The 19,814-nt window shown below is 33.7% G+C and overlaps 1 protein-coding gene across 1 annotated transcript; it reads left to right on the plus strand.

Moving 5' to 3' along the window:
* Positions 1-18,166, plus strand: LOC139494406 (uncharacterized). Its single transcript, XM_071282570.1, has 17 exons — positions 1-229; positions 834-926; positions 1,532-1,570; positions 2,097-2,164; positions 4,888-5,050; positions 5,508-5,711; positions 7,159-7,296; positions 8,037-8,156; positions 9,317-9,460; positions 10,136-12,022; positions 12,784-12,900; positions 13,620-13,733; positions 14,141-14,317; positions 15,635-15,895; positions 16,313-16,474; positions 17,147-17,236; positions 18,038-18,166. Exons 1-17 carry the CDS (start codon positions 187-189, stop codon positions 18,067-18,069), a joined length of 3,852 nt encoding a protein of 1,283 aa, XP_071138671.1. The 5' UTR covers positions 1-186; the 3' UTR covers positions 18,070-18,166.
* Positions 18,167-19,814: the final 1,648 nt, after the last annotated feature.

Raw genomic sequence — 19,814 nt, forward strand, 5'->3', positions numbered from 1 at the left:
TATCACATTATTCGCGATAACAGGACAGCAGAAAAGTTTAGTCGTGATGCGATAAATATGAACACACTTGCTGATTGGTGGCCTCCGCTTACTTCCGGTGATAACTGGAAAATAATCAGACGTCAATAAAAACTGTAAATTAAAGTTGACCAAAAGAGGGACGAACAAACTGAAAGAACAAACAGAATGATATTTTGGATTACCATCTCAATAGCAATTACATCAATTTGTGAGTATTGTTGTGATAAAACGACATATTTGTTACAGCATGATTTAAGATTTTTTTTTAAAATGCACCCACTTCTGTTTCTCTGCTTAAGTTTCATGTCAGCTTAACCCATTGATCGCGACATTTTAAGAATAAATGAAATCGTGAAATATTTTGTCAACATGATTGAGCGATACTTAGCGCAATAGAAATAAACATGTTGTATGAAGCCTTTCCATTTTAATGTTTCTTACTAAAGTTTAATTAGTAGAAATAACGATATTATTAGTTTTTTGGTTCTTTATAAAGTAGAGTGAATGTAATAAAAGTTGTGTTTAAAATTACTACATGTATATGCGAAATAATAGCCTCGGTTGAAGACTAGAGTGTTAACCATTTTTAGGCTCGACTACCACTGAAAAGATGTTTTAAGCTGTCACCAAGCGCATTTGATGTGGTAAAATACGTACGGTTGATGTTATAAGTAGCAGTCAGATATAGTGTTTAATGGAATATTTACAATTTGATAAGCTATTTTCCTATCATTATTATAATAACATTTTTGCGAATCAGCATTATTACATATCTTATCCATATAGTTGATACTTAAAAAAATCTGTTCCAGGGGCGTACGGACCATGCCCAAACCCTCCACGATGTGCACCGGGCTGTTTTAAACTTGACGAAAGGGGATGTCTTCTCTGCGCTTGCGGTGTATGTGAGTATTAAAGTGGTAGATGAACTATATTCTTGTGAAAGGAGGGAGAATGGGAAAAAGAAGTATGGTATTTTATGTTGATTGAGAACTTTTTCTCGCAAAACATACATGTTATAAAATATATTTTTCTTTTACAATTTTAATTATAATGTCATGATCATCTTGTAAATTGTCAGTAAATTTCACATATGGATGATCGTCGGTACATATCTTGTTCATGTATTTCATCTTTGTTGACCGTACGAAGTTTATTTTTCTGTTAAACTTCCCGTTCTTCCGGAAACGAGCCATCGCGGTTGTTTACTCGTTACCAGACGACACTATAACTGTTCCCAGGTCTCCGATTTCTAAGCGTCATATTAGCGCGTAAATACAGGGAACCAGTCGTAATTGGGTTATTTCCCTTAGTGTCGGGATCTAACTTAAGACACGATCAGACACTTGAGAAATGTTAACCTATTATAATACTATTTCTTACTGAATCGCAAAATGAATAATTAATCTTTTTCTTACAAGAGGGATAAATAAGCATTGCCACCATCGTTTTCCTATCAAAATGTACTTGTTTTCTGAAATAATCGTCCACATTTTGGTGTGCATTTCAGTAAATTTCCACCCTGGAGGATACCACGGAATGCCACAAGGTAAGCACATATGTATTCAGGTATTATCAATGACTAAAGAATTATTTCAGATATTTATTTTTTTGTGACAGACTTTTAAAGTGCCCTGCCTCATATATTCATGCTGTTACATTAGTATTTGTTTCTATAAGACATTGCTAGAACTTTCATAGTTTTATATTCGTTTTAACAAAAAATATGAAAATAAACACTTCTTTTACATGTTTAGTTTTTAAGTGTTTAGATTGTGTTTAATATCTAAACACATTAGATGAACATATGTCTTGATTCAAACACTTTTCAACGTGTTTAGAACTATAGTTTTCAGGAATAAAACAAAAAACATCTAAGTTTAACATGATTATAAACATAATCATAAACACATTGCCAATCTAACTATGTTTAGAACAAAGACAGGTTGAGAAAAACACTTGAAAAAACGAAATTCATTTCCACTGGTAATTAAAGTAACAACAATCAATTAAGCAAAATATGTTTGCCAATCGTTATAACATGTTTTTGACTTTTATTATTTTTTTTACAATAGTCCATATGGGTGGCGGAGGATTTGTACCTGGACAAATGCCAGGAGGTGGCATGTTTGGAGGACATAAGGTAAATGGTCTTTCAAGACGTGTTAGCACTTACAAATACAACACATACATGTAGAATAAAACAGAACTGTTCAGTATATTATGGATAAATACATTTCTAATGCGAAACTATGTTAGAATGAAATCAAACAGGTGTTAATCTTATCAGACACATATATATATATATATATTTGAAATCAACCACAGTGAATTCATTTTGAAAAATGAAAATACTAAATATCATAGTTTGGTATTTATACCCTTGTGCAAAAAGCATTATATCATTCACAACTTTATAGTCTACAATACGTGAAGATGGAATTGCGCTTTGGCTTAATTTTTATATATCATATATATATGGAACATACCCTCGCAAATGGTCATTATCTTTTTTATGTCCAATTTTTAAAGCAGGGAGTCCTAGTAAACCTGAAAACTACAGAGGCATAGCAATACATCATCTGTTTGTTTTCAAAACCATATTAGACAAATATACTAACAAAAAAGGGGGGAAAATCTATGCTTGCTTTGTGGACTTTAAAAAGGCTTTCGACAGGGTCATAAATTGTGGTATTAAATATAAATTATTGGAAAATTTTATACTATTTTAAAAGATATGTACAGTAAGAATGAAATGTCTGTGAAAGTGGGCAATGTATACTTTAATTGGCCTTTTAAAACTTTTTTGAATTCGAGCGTCACTGATGAGTCTTTTGTAGACGAAACGCGCGTCTGGCGTATATACAAAATTTAGTCCTGGTATCTATGATGAGTTTAATTAACATCATCTTTCAGTTCACTAGTTGGGGTAAGACAAGGGGATGTTCTAAGTCCAAACTTATTTAAGATTTTCATTAACGATCTGCCTCCAAAATTTGAGCCAAGTCCAGATGCTGTTGATATCAATGGGCGTAGAATTGATTTTTTTATGTACGCTGATGACATTATTGTATTATCAAACACTAAAAAAGGTCTTCAAAATCGACTTTATATATTGCATACTTATTGTATTGACTGGTGTCTAGATGTAAACTTGTCCAAAACAAAAGTTTAAATTTTTAACAAGCCTGGAAATTTTTTGAAGGAATCATTTTATTTAGATAAAAAGGCTATAGAACGTGTTAATAAATGTAAATATTTAGGGATAGTCTTTACTTCTAGTGGTCTTTTTCAACAGGGGAAAGAAGAGCTATTCAAAAAATCCTTAAAGGCAATATTTAAATTACAAAAATCCATGTCAGCTTGTAATCCAAGTATTGATACTGCAATTCATTTATATGATCACACAATAAAACCAATTTTATTAATATATTGTAGTGACATTTGGGGTTCATTTAAAATTAACCCTGCTGCTTGCAAGAAAAAAAGTGATTATCTATTTGAATTAATCTACATAAATGATTATTTGGAAAAATCACATTTCAGATATTTAAAGTATATTCTTGGTGTAAATAAGAAAGCCTCAAATTTAGCAGTGTTATCAGAGGTTGCAAGATTTCCTCTTTATTTTTCTGTCATTATATCTATGGTAAAATATGTACACAGGCTTAACAAGTAGGACAAAGGGTTACTTTATGATGTTTATGTTTGTAATAAAATTTTAGATGCAGAAAACATTAATTGTTGGTATTCATCTATGAAATATGTACTTCAATCACTTGATATACAAAATTTAGATACAAAGCTCAATAAATTAATTAAATTTGTAAAATGTAAACTTTGTAATAGTTTTAAAACATTTTGGGTGGTCAAAAGATCTGAAACCTTATCACAAGGTACATGTATAAATATTAAATTAGAAAATTATTTTACCCTCAAGACTGACTTTGTAAAGGAGGTTTATTTATCGATTAAAGATTTTAGTATAAGAAGAGCTATATGTAAAATGAGAATGAGTGCTCATGATCTTAGAATTGATAAAGATAGATATAGTAAAAAATATATAGAGAGAACTCAATGTCTATGTCATCACTGCTTATCACATGGATCAAATTTTATTGAAGATGAGACCCATTTTACAGTAAATTGTCCATTATATGATGAACAGAGGAAATTATATTTGATAAAGTTATCACTTTTGTACTTATTTTAAAGAACTACCTAATGATAAGAAGTATTTCTGGCTGTTCACAAATGAGCATTAATTTACCAACTCTCATGTGCCTAGGAAATTACATTATTAAAGGTTTAGAAATAAGATCCAGATGTGAACAAAATATATGAAGAAATATGATATTTTATTGTTATAAGATTTAATATAATAGTTATATAAAACACATGTTGTGTTAGGCTCTGATCCTGTCCATAACGTTATAGTATGGTATTAGTTTTCTGTTTTGCTTTTTCCAATCATATTGTGTTGTAAAATGATGCCCTTTATGGGTTCTTGATTAGATTAATAAAATTCTTATCTTATCTTACATAAAGCATGAACCCTACACATATTACAATGTGGAAAAACAGTTTCGATAGATGAAAGTGGCAGAAAAAGAAATAAATAGATAGATATATCTGAGTTCTTGTAATATTTCGTCCTTGTGGTCCTTTAAGAAAACTTCTCACTGCTATTTTTGAAAAATTGTGTCGGTCATAAGCAAAATGTTTGCGCTTATCACATTCGGAGCACCACTGTTCGATGATTTTATTGTGTTTACTACTAGACAAAGTCCGAGATTGTAGTAGAAACTGTCGTCTGTAGTTTTAACTTTTGATATCATTTTTATTCCGTATTTATTAACATTCAAGGAACAGACACAGTCACAGGCCAAACCATTAAGTCAATGCCCAGGAACGAAGTTATGCATGCAGACTTGTAACGGAAAGTATTCCCTTGGTAATAATGACAGAAATGGATGTAAAACATGCACCTGTCACACAACACACGTGTCAACACAGCACACTAGTAACAGTAAGTATCATGTTATTACACATTTCCACGTATACAAGTAATAATTATTGTCGATCTTTGAAATATTTACCAACCCAACCACTCGTATCACCCAAACACATACTATCTTACGTACTTGTCACAGAACATTTGTATTTTACATATTTAAAAAAAAAGAACCAAACGACGGTTACTATTGAAAATTAAAATATATAAATAATTTATATCTCTCACACGTACACAGTAATAACATTAAGGATCAGCGTAACGTGTTATCGATCACACATCACAGATATTCACAAACATTGCATTCGTAATATATCTCAATTTTCAAGAAAAAACACATTTCTTTTCTTTTGATTCTGAATTTTATCTTAATTCGTTCGTTATCTCATTTCTGATATTTTCAATTATGTACCGCTTATCAAGTTTGGAAAAACGAAATATTTCATTCAATGTTTAATGTTTTCTCCCTCAGCTGTATATGTCGCAAAGCAACAACCACACCAACAACCAAAACCACAACCTCAACCACATAAGACATACACGTACGTTGTACAACAAGTACAACATAAAGAAGCATCCTGTACTGGAACAAAACTATGTATGATGACTTGCAAATCTAGATATGTTCTCGGGGCTAAAGGTCGAGATGGATGCAACACCTGCACGTGCATCCCAGGTTCGTTGTTTACCACGTGTATACTTTTTATATGTTTAGCATGATACAATTATGCTCTAGTACTAAATGTTATCTTTTACATTTATAATAGAATCACAAAGGATACGGGGTATCTATTATTGACACAAAAGCAGAACATACACAAGGAACATCGCTTTTATTGCTGTTCTTCATCTCACAAACAAGTATCATTATGCCACAAGTACTAAGTAGTAGGTCGTGCAAAAGAGATGAATTATTGTTAACTTCATAGCAGAAAAGCACTTTACGTGTATTGTCTTAATTAACTTTGAAATTTTTTAATAAAATCAGTCGCTCACTCCGACTCACTCACTCACCGTCACCAACTCATCGTAAGTGGAATTTCAGAGAATACTGAATAGACATTGTCATTTCGGGGCCTTTTATAAATGACTATGCGGTATGGACTTTGCTCATTGTTGAAGGCTGTACGGTGACCTATAGTTGTTAATTTTAGTCTCTTGTGGAGAGTTGTCTCATTTGCAATCATACTACATCTTCTCTTTTTTATATCAATTTATTTCTTTAGAAAACCTTGATGACTATAATGAACGCAATTGAACTTGAATACAACAACAAACGACTAAATGTATACAAAACACTAACCTGTCAAATATGTTTGTAGCACCAACACCAGCACTAACAAAAGTTCCCGCCAAAATGTATACAAAACACTAACCTGTCAAATATGTTTGTAGTACCAACACCAGCACTAACAAAAGTTCCCGCCAAAATGTATACAAAACACTAACCTGTCAAATATGTGTGAAGCACCAACACCAGCACCAACAAAAGCTCCCGCCAAAATGTATACAAAACACTAACCTGTCAAATATGTGTGAAGCACCAACACCAGCACTAACAAAAGTTCCCGCCAAAATGTATACAAAACACTAACCTGTCAAATATGTTTGTAGTACCAACACCAGCACTAACAAAAGTTCCCGCCAAAATGTATACAAACACTAACCTGTAAAATATGTGTGAAGCACCAACACCAGCACCAACAAAAGCTCCCGCCAAAATGTATACAAAACACTAACCTGTCAAATATGTGTGAAGCACCAACACCAGCACTAACAAAAGTTCCCGCCAAAATGTATACAAAACACTAACCTGTCATATATGTTTGTAGTACCAACACCTGCACCAACAAAAGCTCCGGCTAAATTGATACAAAACACAAACCTGTCAAATATGTGTGAAGCACCAACACCAGCACTAACAAAAGTTCCCGCCAAAATGTATACAAAACACTAACCTGTCAAATATGTGTGAAGCCCCAACACAAGCACTAACAAAAGTTCCCGCCAAAATGTATACAAAACCCTTACCTGTCAAATATGTTTGTAGTACCAACACCAGCACCAACAAAAGCTCCCGCCAAAATGTATACAAAACACTAATCTGTCATATATGTTTGTAGTACCAACACCAGCACCAACAAAAGCTCCCGCCAAAATGAGCTGTATGTCTACTGTTATGTGTATGTTAACATGTAAGAATGGTTATCAACTAGGAGCTACTAAGACTGATGGCTGTCAGGAATGCGCATGTGTTGTTCGTAAGTTGTCATTGTATTGCTCCAAAATCAGATATTTTACATTTCGTGATTGAAAAAAAAACATTTCAGTTTGATAAAACACTGTTTGTAACCTGTCTCACAATTATTCCAACATAATAATTATTGGAATTGTCTGATCTATTGATTGTTTGTTTGTGTTTGACGCCACTTTAAATAACTTTGTCTATACCGGGGGGAAAAGGGGGGGGGTCGTTTTCTTTTAGGGAGACAACCAGAGTATCCGGAGAGAACAAGTGGTATTCGGCAGCAAAATTGTCAATCCTAGTGTACTACGATGGGCGTCGAACGTGTCTGATTCGAGCGGATCAAATTATGCCCTTTCTATTATTAATTGTTTGAAACACCCTTGAACAAACAGTATTATAGATACTGCACTTATTCCTTTTTTACACAATGCACGTGGTTCGTCAACTGATTAATCACCGGTAAGTTAGAATAAATAAAATAAAATATCTAAATAAAGTATGAATTTGAGAAGCACTAAGGACCCAATATCCGAAAGGTTTTTACAAAATTTAGGGAACCACATGAATAGTAGTATTTATAGCTGTTCACCTTTTCAAGTGTATTTTACCATAGACTGGTTCCCGATCGCAATATTTAGTATGTTACACACATATATATACCAATATAACCGTGAGAGAGTATGCTAATAGCTAATACCTGGAACGTAGTACCGGGAACCACGATAACTTTACTATTAAATATTGTTATTGCAGCACAAGTAGTAAAGATGGAAGTGACCTGTGCTAGTAAACTGACCTGTTCCTCAGGATGTAACGTAGGCTACAAGTGTGGAACTGACGGATGTCCAACATGTGGCTGTATTAAACCTCAAGGTACCTTCATTTCATTCTTTAAAAAAAAAAATCTTTGACTTTTTCGGAACAGATGTGTTCATTTAAAACAAGGACAAACGATACCAGAGGAAAGTCAATCTCATAGATCGAAAAATAAACTGACAACGCGATGGCTAAAAAAGAAAAAAGACAAAAGACAAAAGACAAATAAAAGTACGCAAGACACAATATAGAAAACTAAGAGTAAGCAGCTTCGAATGTAAATGTGGCGTGACCTTGAAATTATTTGTGGTTTGCTTTAATCATAAAAAAATTGTCTTATTTTTTTTTAAATCAAATTTTACAAGAGTTGTCTTTTTTTAGACACGTGCACACTAACAAGTAAACCAAGCGCAAAGTCGAACTTATCTGATTGCTTAAATAGATGAAAAATCGGACCAACATTGGAGAACAATATTGTCTATTATAATTAAATCAAATAGATTGTCTACATAGCAAACCATGATCGCACACACATCATCATCAAAGTAAAATTCTTCCCCCTTTTTTTATTTTTCGTTTTTTCAATTTTGTATTTAATTTTTTTGTGTTTCTGTTTTCTAAATATTCATTTATTTATTTATATATATATATATTTTTTCTGTATTATTATTATTTTCTTTTTCTTCAATTTTCCGTCTTTTGATCCATATTTATATATATATATATATATACTAAATAGCTATACCATTCTATACATGCATGCTCATACATATATTTTTGTATTATATTGCTATACATGTTAAATGGAGAAGACTTCATAAGTCTGTTTGACTTGTGTCTTATCCAATTTGTACTTAAACAGATAAAATATGTTTAAACTAAATCAAATAAAACGCCAATTCAAAGCATTAGAATTTGAAGTAACTATATAACACTTCGTTATTAAATTACGATTATCGTCATCATCAGTTCGGAACTATCTTATTGGAATTTAAAATTGTATTCCTGGAAAACCATAAACGAAATAAATACATAAATTTTAGAGAATAAAAACCGATACATGTGATTTAAAAGCTTTTGCAATATAATTTAAAAATAAATAACATATAGAACACCGTACTCAAATGAAAAAAAAATCCGTTGTTTACCCAGAAAAGCTAGGTACTGATAATAATTACAAATGTTTTATCATGCGAGTCTTTTATAAATCATTTCAGTTGTTGGACTCAAGGTAGTAGAAGTAGTTCAGAAACAAGTCACGTGCATGTCTTCCTTCTCCTGTCCCAGTAAATGTTCCCTTGGTTACAAATGTGGTACAGATGGATGTCCCACGTGCGAATGTTTGGTAGCAGTACACACAGGTATTGTTGTTTTTATTGATCTGGCAATTCATGTGGAAACCTTGCTATACATTTTTGTTTGAAATATTTGTTTTATATGCCCGAGTGTCTGAGGGATCCTTTGTTACTGTATAATTTCATTTTTTGAGGCGTTCATTTTTCTTTATCTTTTAAACTAATATTGTTAAATTCGCAATACATCATTATACTCTGAGTTTTATTTGTTTTAAAATGATTTCCTTATTTGGAACATTTAATCAAAATTTTAATACCTCATTCGTTAATTTTTCACAGTTATTCCTGATTTGTTAGCACCCATGTCTATTCCTAATTTATTTTACTATTTTTTCTGTATTTGTTAAGGCTCTATTCTGTAAATCCAATTAAGATCCTGATGACCGAATGATTCATTTTGTTGATGCTTATTTTTGTTTCTTTTAATCAAATGTGACCCATATACCTCCCTTTGAAGGAATCGTTTCTTTTTTTAATTTTTATTTTGATTTATGGAAGGTAAAATTCTTTTTTTTAAATTTTAAGATTGTAAAATTAAACGTAATGTGTAAATATTCATTTTTTTAATTTGAAATTTACTGATATGAATATATCAAAGTAAAAAAACTACTTCATCACCTGATGCCATCAATGTTAATTAATAGTTAAAATTCAAAATGATTTATTAGTTTCAATTTGTAGAATGCAATGACTGTAGTAACGTCAATAGTGGTAGCAATCACGTGTATATCACTCAGACAACCAATCAGTGTCATGATTGTGACAATACACATACATCAACAACCAATCAAATCGCAACTCAGAATACCGGTTCATGTACTGATTGCGGTACTGGTACAGGAAGTGCTAACATAGCACAAAATAGTGGCATGAAACCAGGTCAAAGTGGTTCAGGAGGATTTCAGTCACCTTTTACACCAGGCAGTGGTGGAATGGGTAATGGTCAAGGTGTCATGACAAACAATGGACAGAATGGCGGAACGAACACCGGACAATCCCCATTTAATACAAACGGAGGTGGTATGACAAACGCAGGAGGGGGCATGACTAATACAGGGACCGGATATAGCCAAAGTCAAGGACAACATGGAAGTAATTCGATGGGAACTGGCGGTGGAAATATGGCTCAAGGTAATTTGCAACAATCCAATACTGGTAGTGGTCTCTCACAGAGTGGTCTTGGAACAGGAACCGTGTCCCAGTCCTTAGGAAACACCATGGGAAATCAAGGACCTTCGGCCGGCATAAATACTACTGGTACAGGGCCATTTGTTGCTTCTGGATATGGATTCTTTGGAAATGAGGGATTTAAACAGAGTCCGTATTCACAAGCAAGCGGAGGTAATACTGAGAAAGGTCCTTTTGCCCAAGCAGGGGGTAATTCTGGAAAGAACCCATTTGCACAGGCTGGAGGAAATACAAACGGACAAATAGGTTCAAATTCTGGTGGTGCACAAGGTCCGTTTAGTTCTATGCAAAGCGGACAAGGATCAGTAACACACAGTGGTCAAGGTACATCAACTGGAGGGAACCAAGGTCCTTTCAGTTCTGGGCAAAATGGCCAAGGTCCTTCGAGTGGTGGTAATCAGGGACCATTTAGTTCAATGCAGAACGGAAAAGGTCCGAATACAGACGGTGGACAGGGTCCTTTTAGTTCAATGCAAAATGGACAAGGTCCATCAACTGGAGGTAACCAAGGTCCTTTCAGTTCGGGGCAAAATGGACAAGGTCCTTCGAGTGGTGGTAATCAGGGATCATTTAGTTCAATGCAGAACGGAAAAGGTCCGACTACAGGTGGTGGACAGGGTCCTTTTAGTTCAATGCAAAATGGACAAGGTCCATCAAAGGGAGGGAACCAAGGTCCTTCGAGTGGTGGTAATCAGGGACCATTTAGTTCAATGCAGAACGGGAAAGGTCCAACTACAGGTGGGGGACAAGGTCCTTTTAGTTCAACGCAAAATGGACAAGGTCCTTCGACTGGTGGTAATAAGGGACCATTTAGTTCAACGCAGAGCGGAAAAGGTCCGACTTCAGGTGGGGGACAAGGTCCTTTTAGTTCAGGGCAAAATGGACAAGGTCCTTCGATTGGTGGTAATCAAGGACCATTTAGTTCAATACAGAACGGAAAAGGTCCGACTTCAGGTGGGGGACAAGGTCCTATAAATTCAATGCAAGGCGGGTCAAATGGGCTTGCTGGATTACAAGGAAATGGCAATGTTGATGTGTCCCATATTATTAAAAATTGTCCAGAGACTATGTACTGCATGGGTCAATGTCCAATGGGATATCAACTTGCAGAAGCCGATAAAAATGGTTGTCCTAATTGTTCCTGTCTAACCGGAAATGGAGAAACAATGCAAGGTCTACCTCATCAAAATCAGATCAACAGTCAAGGTCAACTTGGCAAAGGTTCTGGTCCCTTTACATCAGGAGGACAACAAACAACAGGAAGTCAACAGACCAGTGGTACTCAAACGACTGGAGCGCAGCAAACAACCGGAGGAAAACAAATAACCGGAGGACAGCAAATAACCGGATCACAACAAACAAGTACTGATAATAATAATGGTAAGTATGGAATTAATTTGAAGTTTTCAATCTCAACTTACGTTCACATCCTCTTCCTTTAGTCTCTGATCGGTGGTTGTCGTAATGGAAATCATACAGAATCTCCTTATATATATATATTACTTAGTAGCTAGATTGGAACAAATTACAGTCTGTAGCTTTCTATGTTGTTTCTTGTGTACTATTACTTGTTTGCTTGTCTTTTTCATTTTAAGCCATGATTTAAGATTTATATGAGTTTAACTGTTCCTCTGGTATCTTTCGCTCCACTTTTAAACTTATAAGCAACTAGCTATATATAGAAAGGGATGAAAAATATATAAAAATGGATTTGTTTTTATATTCTTACAAATATGCTACTATCTGAGTATCATAATTCAAATTTTGTAAAGGAATCACTTGGCGGTTATCTTATAGTGCTAAAATTTGTATTTTGAATAATATGATATTACATTATGACAATAGAAACAATTCGTTTATCAGAAATGGCTCTCATATCAGTTGTGTATAAATACTGCAACTTTCTGATTTTATCAAGTTTTAGTATGTTATATCACACATGTAAACATGTCTGTTAGGAGAATAAATATAACCATCAAAGATAGCAGGATTAAACTTTTGTAAGTCAGACGCCCGTTTCATCTAAAAAATATACGACTCACCAATAACCCCTGAATCAAAAAGCTAAAAAGGCAAAATAAAGTATATCAGATACATACCAGTGCTATAATAACAGATTTTTATTTTTTTATTATTTGCAGCACAAAAATCTATTGTTTTATCTTGTCCGACAACCTTTAACTGTCCCCATGGATGTTCGATTGGTTACATTCCTGGTCCTGATGGATGTCCGTCATGTGAATGTGCTGGAGGTTATAGTAAGTTATTTTCTTATACAGAGCATGTCGTTTTAGAATTAATGAATTCTGGGAAATATTTTCAGAATTGAACCAAAGCTCAAACAGATCAAACGAATAGATTAACAACTTACAAATAATTAGAATTGAACCAGTGTCTTGAAGTTATTTTCGTTTCGTGGTATGAGCGATAAAATAAAGATGCTTTAGATTCGAAACCGACACATTGGTTATCAATATAATAACACATTTAATTCATGATGCACATAACATGCACAAAAGTTAAAAAACCAAAAAAATCTCCACCATGATATTGTTTAAATCAAAAAAAAAAAAGTTCATCAAACAGACTATCAAATTCCTTTTAATTTTATTACTTGACATAAACTCGACGTACCTTATCACATAAAACAAAAGAAAATTTATTTTAGAAACTGTTTCAGACATCTAAATATAGGACGTAAATGCTCAAATGTAAAATCTGATACTAATTACTTTGAGATGAATACTGGATATAAAGCCTGTTTTAATGCAGAGATTGTATGTCCAATGAATATTTTCGTATGTTTGAACAAATTAATATTAAATAACACATACAACATGAACAAATGTATTCAGCAATACCTACTAATTTGCTCCAAACTTTTTTTATTTTCGATGAAACGTATTTTCACAAATTTGTCAAAAAACTTGAGGTTAGTACAAATTGTTAAAGTTTTTTTATTTTTTTTATTTTTTAGGAACCACGTCACCTGCGGACTGCATGGGGACATTTGCCTGCTCCGATGTCTGTAAATCAGCGTACATGCGTGGATCGGATGGATGTCCCAAATGTGACTGTATAAAAACATCTGGATGATCCCGAGATATTTAGACATAATAAAATGCTCTGTCCATCAATACTGAAACAACATCATCTTCTTGTGTTATTCTGTCTGCCATACTAATCATTGGTCTTACACATGTTGATGTTGGCTTTGAGATACATTGTAGAATAATCCATAATCTAAACTGTTGTATTGCTTGATTGGATGCTACCACTTATGACGTTATACAGTTGGGTTGTTCTTACTTAAAAAAATAACATATGGTGTATTTTATGAAGGCCAATATGCTTTTTTGTTTAGAACTGAATTTATTTCATTTACATACCCAATAATAACATTTATTTTGATTAAATTTATTTGAATATTGTTTAACATGAAAAAAAATTTGGAAAAATTAAATAAACATATTTTAAACTTTATTAATAATTTTACAGAACAAAAACCAGTGATTGTAACAGAGCCTTTAAAACAACCATCAAAAACTGAGACGGTCACCTTATTGAAACAGTGCCCTGCAACATTCAAATGTATGACGTCATGTAAGGAAGGTTACACATTGGGTAGTGCTGGTCGGGATGGCTGTCCTGTTTGTACCTGTGCTACAGTACAAAGTATGTATTTCATTGCTTTTGAAACAACAACAAATTGACCGGATTAAGGTGGTACCCAACACCGTGACTAAAGTCAATTTTGATCGTTTAATTGTCATAAATGTTTGACAAAATATTCATTTTGACGCTTTGACAAAAAAAAATAAGAATTTCAAAAATTTTTAACCAACAATTTTATAAAAAAAACCAACTACCTTTGTTATTTATATAACAGTTTGACAACACACTAATTTTGATCATTGAGAAGCTTAGTATCCCCTTAACAACACAACTTGATTAAAACGTTTAGCTGATTTATCTCCCTGTAGTGTTAGGTACCACAATGTCTGTTCCTCGCCAAGTCATGGACTTTGAATGTCCCTTTGGTATCTTCTGCCTTCTTTAACCCTAAAATATGACCAGGTACGATGCATGATAATCATCTCTTGCTTTGTTGTCATCAACACTGTTATACCAATACAATTTGATAAAGAAAGTGCAAAATCCAGAAGCATGGCGAGTCATAAGTCATCAACACTGTTATACCAATACAATTTGATATAGAAATTGCAAAATCCAGGAGCATGGTGAGTCATGAGTCCAACAGGTCATGAAAACAACCGAAAAACACCTTGTCAATATAAAAATTGAGTTGTTGGTTTGCAGTTCCCTATTTAAGTATCATTAGAGTTAAAAAGCATCACTATTTATCTAATGATAGTAATACAAAAAGAAAATCAACAAAATACTGAACCCCGAGAAAAATTCAAAACCAAAAGTCCCTAATCAAATGGCAAAATTAAAAGCCCAAACACATCAAACGAATGGTCAAGAACTGTCATATTCCTGACTTGGTGCACACATTTTCGTATGAAGATTATTGTTGATTAAACCTTGTTTTAAAGCTAGTAAAACTTGAATGACAGTCGCATAAAATTCCATTATAATGACAACGATGTGTGAAAAAAACCAAAATACACAAAAGGCTTAAATGTCATATGATGTTAGGGTTAGTGACATATCAATTTGTAAATTCACAGAGCAAAAGAACGCTAAAATGGATTAAATTATAACAATATGCAAAGAACAAAACGGTTATGGATCATCGAGACATAAATTGCAGTGCAACTAAATGAAGCTTTTCAAAAAAAAAGAAGAGAAAGATATATTCTTCCTCATCACATAAAAACAAAACGCTATTTGCATACAGTTTTTATTCATGTGGTTACCTCTTAACTCGTAGGAATATTCTAATAGGTCGGCACTGTAGATCACATTTGTATACGGTAGAACACGTTTAAAAACTTGCACACTGTAGAACACATTTGTACACTGTAGAACAAACATGCAATGATTGCCACACATCTCGTAGTTGTGATGCTACAATATCCTGTATGGCAACCTGTGAACACGGATATATCCTCGGTGATAAAGATAACAACGGTTGCCCTTCCTGCCAATGTCAGGCATGTAGTACGTGTGAAGAAACAAAACCGCAAGTTGTCCTTGTTCAACAGCAAAAAGAGACATGTAATAATTGTGAACAGGTTCAAGTAGTACAGAAGGTTAAGGAAGAATGCCACGAATGCGGAACCTCAGGTAAATATGTTAATAAATCGGAGTTCATGTATACTTCTATTGAAAATTGAAACGCAGACTTAAATATATCAAAGACAAGTTTAATTTCCAACCGTTGTTTTATGTTAATTATTTGTTAATTTCACTGAATTTTTCGGCCTCATTTGTAGAGTTGGTATATTTTTGAAACGAAAAAGAGCTAGACTATTTATTTCAAAGCATACGTTGACTCACTGTTTAGAGACATTTAGATTTCTTTCTTTCTTAATTAAATATTCATTTGGAGTATGCAGTAAATACATAGATAATTTTGCTTTGGATGTGCAACTAAGGAAGTAACAACTATGTGATTTTTTTTTGTTTTATTCTCATATGAAACAAAAAGTAACCAACTGTTACTATTTATTACTTTTTATACATTTTTTGCGTGTATTAAAGGTGGTACAAGTCTAATGACAGGGGGTACATCCGGTGGCGGAAGTGTTGGAGGAATGACGGGAGGAGGAAGTGGCAGTGGAATGATGGGAGGCGGAGGAGGAGGAGGGGCCATGGGAGGAGGAATGTCATCAGGAGGTGGGGGTAGTGCAGGAATGACTGGAGGTAAAACCTTTAAACATCCGTGTATGATCTTTGTAATTTTAATATTGTTGCTAATAAAATAACGCCATTCCATGCTTTCTAAATTCAAAATTGTAACTCGAAATAGCATCAGTTACAAATAAAATTAAATGACTGCCTAAGAGGGGGCCCGCTCCAGTCACGCCTCAGTGATTCCCTATATAAGCAACCAATTTTTTTTCCCAAAAAAAGGAGGGTCCCGGGCCACCTGGCCACCCCTAAATCCGCCTCTGAGCTCATCATTTATTATAAAACATGATAGTTGTTTTTGTTAGCTAAAAAATGATATAAAAACGTAACAGAATAATTGAGTCCGAAGCGTTTATAGCTACCCGCAACAGGGCCACTCACAGCTAAAAGTTTAACTGTATAGCAACATAGACACGCAACGAATCGCTAAATAAAAAAAAGGCATAACGATGATGATGATGGATGTCTGCTTATCTATCGTCCAGTTGCAAATTAATATGAATATTACAGACGGGAACACGTCGTTAGTATATCAATATTAACCCTGCTTTGTACTACGCGGACATGATAAGTCGGATAAAAGAGGCACGAATGACTATAGCTATCGTAGGATTATATTCCCTGTGTGAGTTTAATCATTACTTTCATTTCAAAATATATTAAGTTGATAAATGTTGGTTCTAGGTAGCGAATGTCATCCATTGCCACCAGATTGTCATCCATCATGTATAAAGTACGATGTGGCTCACTGTAGGATGTGTGAATGTACAAGTAGTAAGTATATTTAAGGCATAAGGTTCTTCCAAAAGGTAACTGTTTACACAGTAATGCACAAAAATAGCGGATAATTAAACTCATCATACATACTAGGATTGAAGCTTTATACTTACGCTAGACGCGCGTTTCGTCTACAAAAGACTTATCATTGACGCTCTGGTCAATATTTTTCTGAAGTAGAAAAGCCTTAGTATTTCAAAAATTCAAGGTTTTGTAAAAAAATAATTTATAGTTATGAGCATATCAATGCTAATTCCTGTCAACACAGAATTGCAGACTCCTCGGCTGGTGATACCCTCGGGGAACAAGAACAACATGAGGAGGGAAATAGATAAAAACGAGGTGCTTAAATATAAAGAGTGGTGAATAATTTGGAAACAAAAGAGACGAGACAAAGCGGTCTAAAAATGTTAGAATAAAGAAGTAAAGAGATTTCAGCCTTTCATATGTGTAAAGGATGAATATCAAATATAAGTATGAACTAATAACTTACTTCATCACGGCACCTATGGCAGATTACTAGTATTATTGATTACCAAGCCATTAAATGAAATGCTTTAATGAATATTAATCATAACATGGATAAAACATGTCTTCAAAGCGCAGAGGCTGTAACGATTCTGTCAACGACATGGAAGACAAAAGAAAAGCAAGTCCACAAAATATTATATAACAAAAAATTAGCAACATTAACCCATACAAAATTTGTGGTGATCTCAGGTGATCAGGAAGATTCTCATTGCAGGTGTTGGTTTGAATATTTATAGAATGATGCAATAATATCGTTTTCATTTTCAGATCCAGGGCATGGAATATCATACCGAAGATAAGACTTTGTATCATACAATACAGTTTACAATAATAAAGTATAGACCTTACTATCACCATTAAAATTATACATTACTAATAAAGTGGTGTTCTCATAAATTGTTTGGTTATACATACCAACTATAGTAACCATATAGTTCACATATAATTACTGTTGACAACATAACCACTTTTGATAAAAAGAAGCGGTAGATACCGGAAGGGGGATATTAAAAAATCGAGCAAAACTGACAAAGCCATGACAAAAACATAAGAAGACGAACAAACATTCATGTGAACAAAACGCTACAAAGACAACTTTACACTGATCATCACGAACCCAAAGAAACTAGGAATGATCTTAGGTGATCAGACAGGATAGGTAGACACCTTTCCTCAATAGTTGCAACCGTCGTGTTGACCTTAGTAAAAACAAGTTCAGTGATATATCTTATTTGGTGATCACATTAATCAAGAGACTATCGGCATTCCAATGGGAACGAATTGTGCACCTCTTCTTGCCGACTTGTTCCTTTATTATTATGAGGCTGCCTTCATTCGGGAACTTCTTAGGAAGAAAGATAAGAAAATAGCAATGTCCTCTTCCGCTATAGAGATGATGGTCTTTCACTAAATAATTCAAAATTTGTGGACTATGTCGAACGCATCTATACCATTGAACTAGAGATAAAGGATACACCAGATTCAGTTAAGTCGGCCTCATATCTTGACTTAAATCTTGAAATTGACAATGAGCATGATGAGGCTCGATTGAAAAAAAAACTTTATTACAAAATATATGATTTCAGCTTTTGAATTGTGAACTAAGTAGCAACATTCCAGAAGCACCTGTATACGGTGTATATATCTCCCAATTGATACGATATTCCCGTGCTTGCATTTCATATCATGATTTTCTTGATAAAGGATTGTTGCTCAGAAGGAAGCTATTATATCAAGAGTTCCAAATGGGGAAATTGAAATCATCTCTTAGTAAATTTTACGGACACCATCACGAATGATATCGGATATGTTCCTTACGTCGTAACTACAATCCCCTTTCCTTTCATAAATGTGACCTACCGAATTAGACTATTTACCGGATTTGTTATCTTATAATAATAATAATACTTTATTCAGAAGCAATACAGCTTATAGAATATATATAAGCAACATGACGAGTGCTACATGTAGAACAGAAACTGCTTACCCTAGTTTTTGGTGGGGTTCGTGTTGTTTATTCTTTAGTTTTCTATGTTATGTCATGTGTACTATTGTTTGTCTATTTATCCTTTTCATTTTTAGCCATGACGTTGTCAGATTATTTCCGATTTATAAATTTGATCGTCCCTCTTTGATGAAAAGAACACAGGATAATCAGTATTTTTTAACGAATAAGCTACAAATATTGTACAAAAGTATGATACAATTTATTATGTTTGTTTCTCTGACGCACACTCATACTTTGTCTCAGAATGTATTGGACATATTAGAACATAAATACGTTTCTCCCCTCATTGTTGGACCTGAATAAACGATTTATTGTGCCCTTAAAAGCGTGTGATTTTTTTCAACTGCGGACATGTTTTCTATTAAACACTACTTTGACTAAATCTGTGATTGCCAAACAATGGACGAAGAGTCTAACCAGTTTTGCAAATTTCTTTCAATATGTTGTTCGGCTTATAACCTTTCACAAACAAAAGAACGTACAGGTTTTAGGACTAAATATAACCTTTGTAATTCTTCCCAAATCTTAGGTTAAATT

Source organism: Mytilus edulis, chromosome 11 (assembly GCF_963676685.1).
Source record: "Mytilus edulis chromosome 11, xbMytEdul2.2, whole genome shotgun sequence".
Taxonomy (NCBI): domain Eukaryota; kingdom Metazoa; phylum Mollusca; class Bivalvia; order Mytilida; family Mytilidae; genus Mytilus; species Mytilus edulis.

Excerpts from the sequence above, each read along its gene's own strand:
- LOC139494406 (XM_071282570.1), top strand. The coding sequence starts at position 187 with ATGATATTTTGGATTACCATCTCAATAGCAATTACATCAATTT. Across the intron at positions 5,712-7,158 it reads CACCTGCACGTGCATCCCAG|TACCAACACCAGCACCAACA; the intron begins GTTCGTTGTTTA and ends ATATGTTTGTAG. Across the intron at positions 17,237-18,037 it reads GATGTGTGAATGTACAAGTA|ATCCAGGGCATGGAATATCA; the intron begins GTAAGTATATTT and ends TTTCATTTTCAG.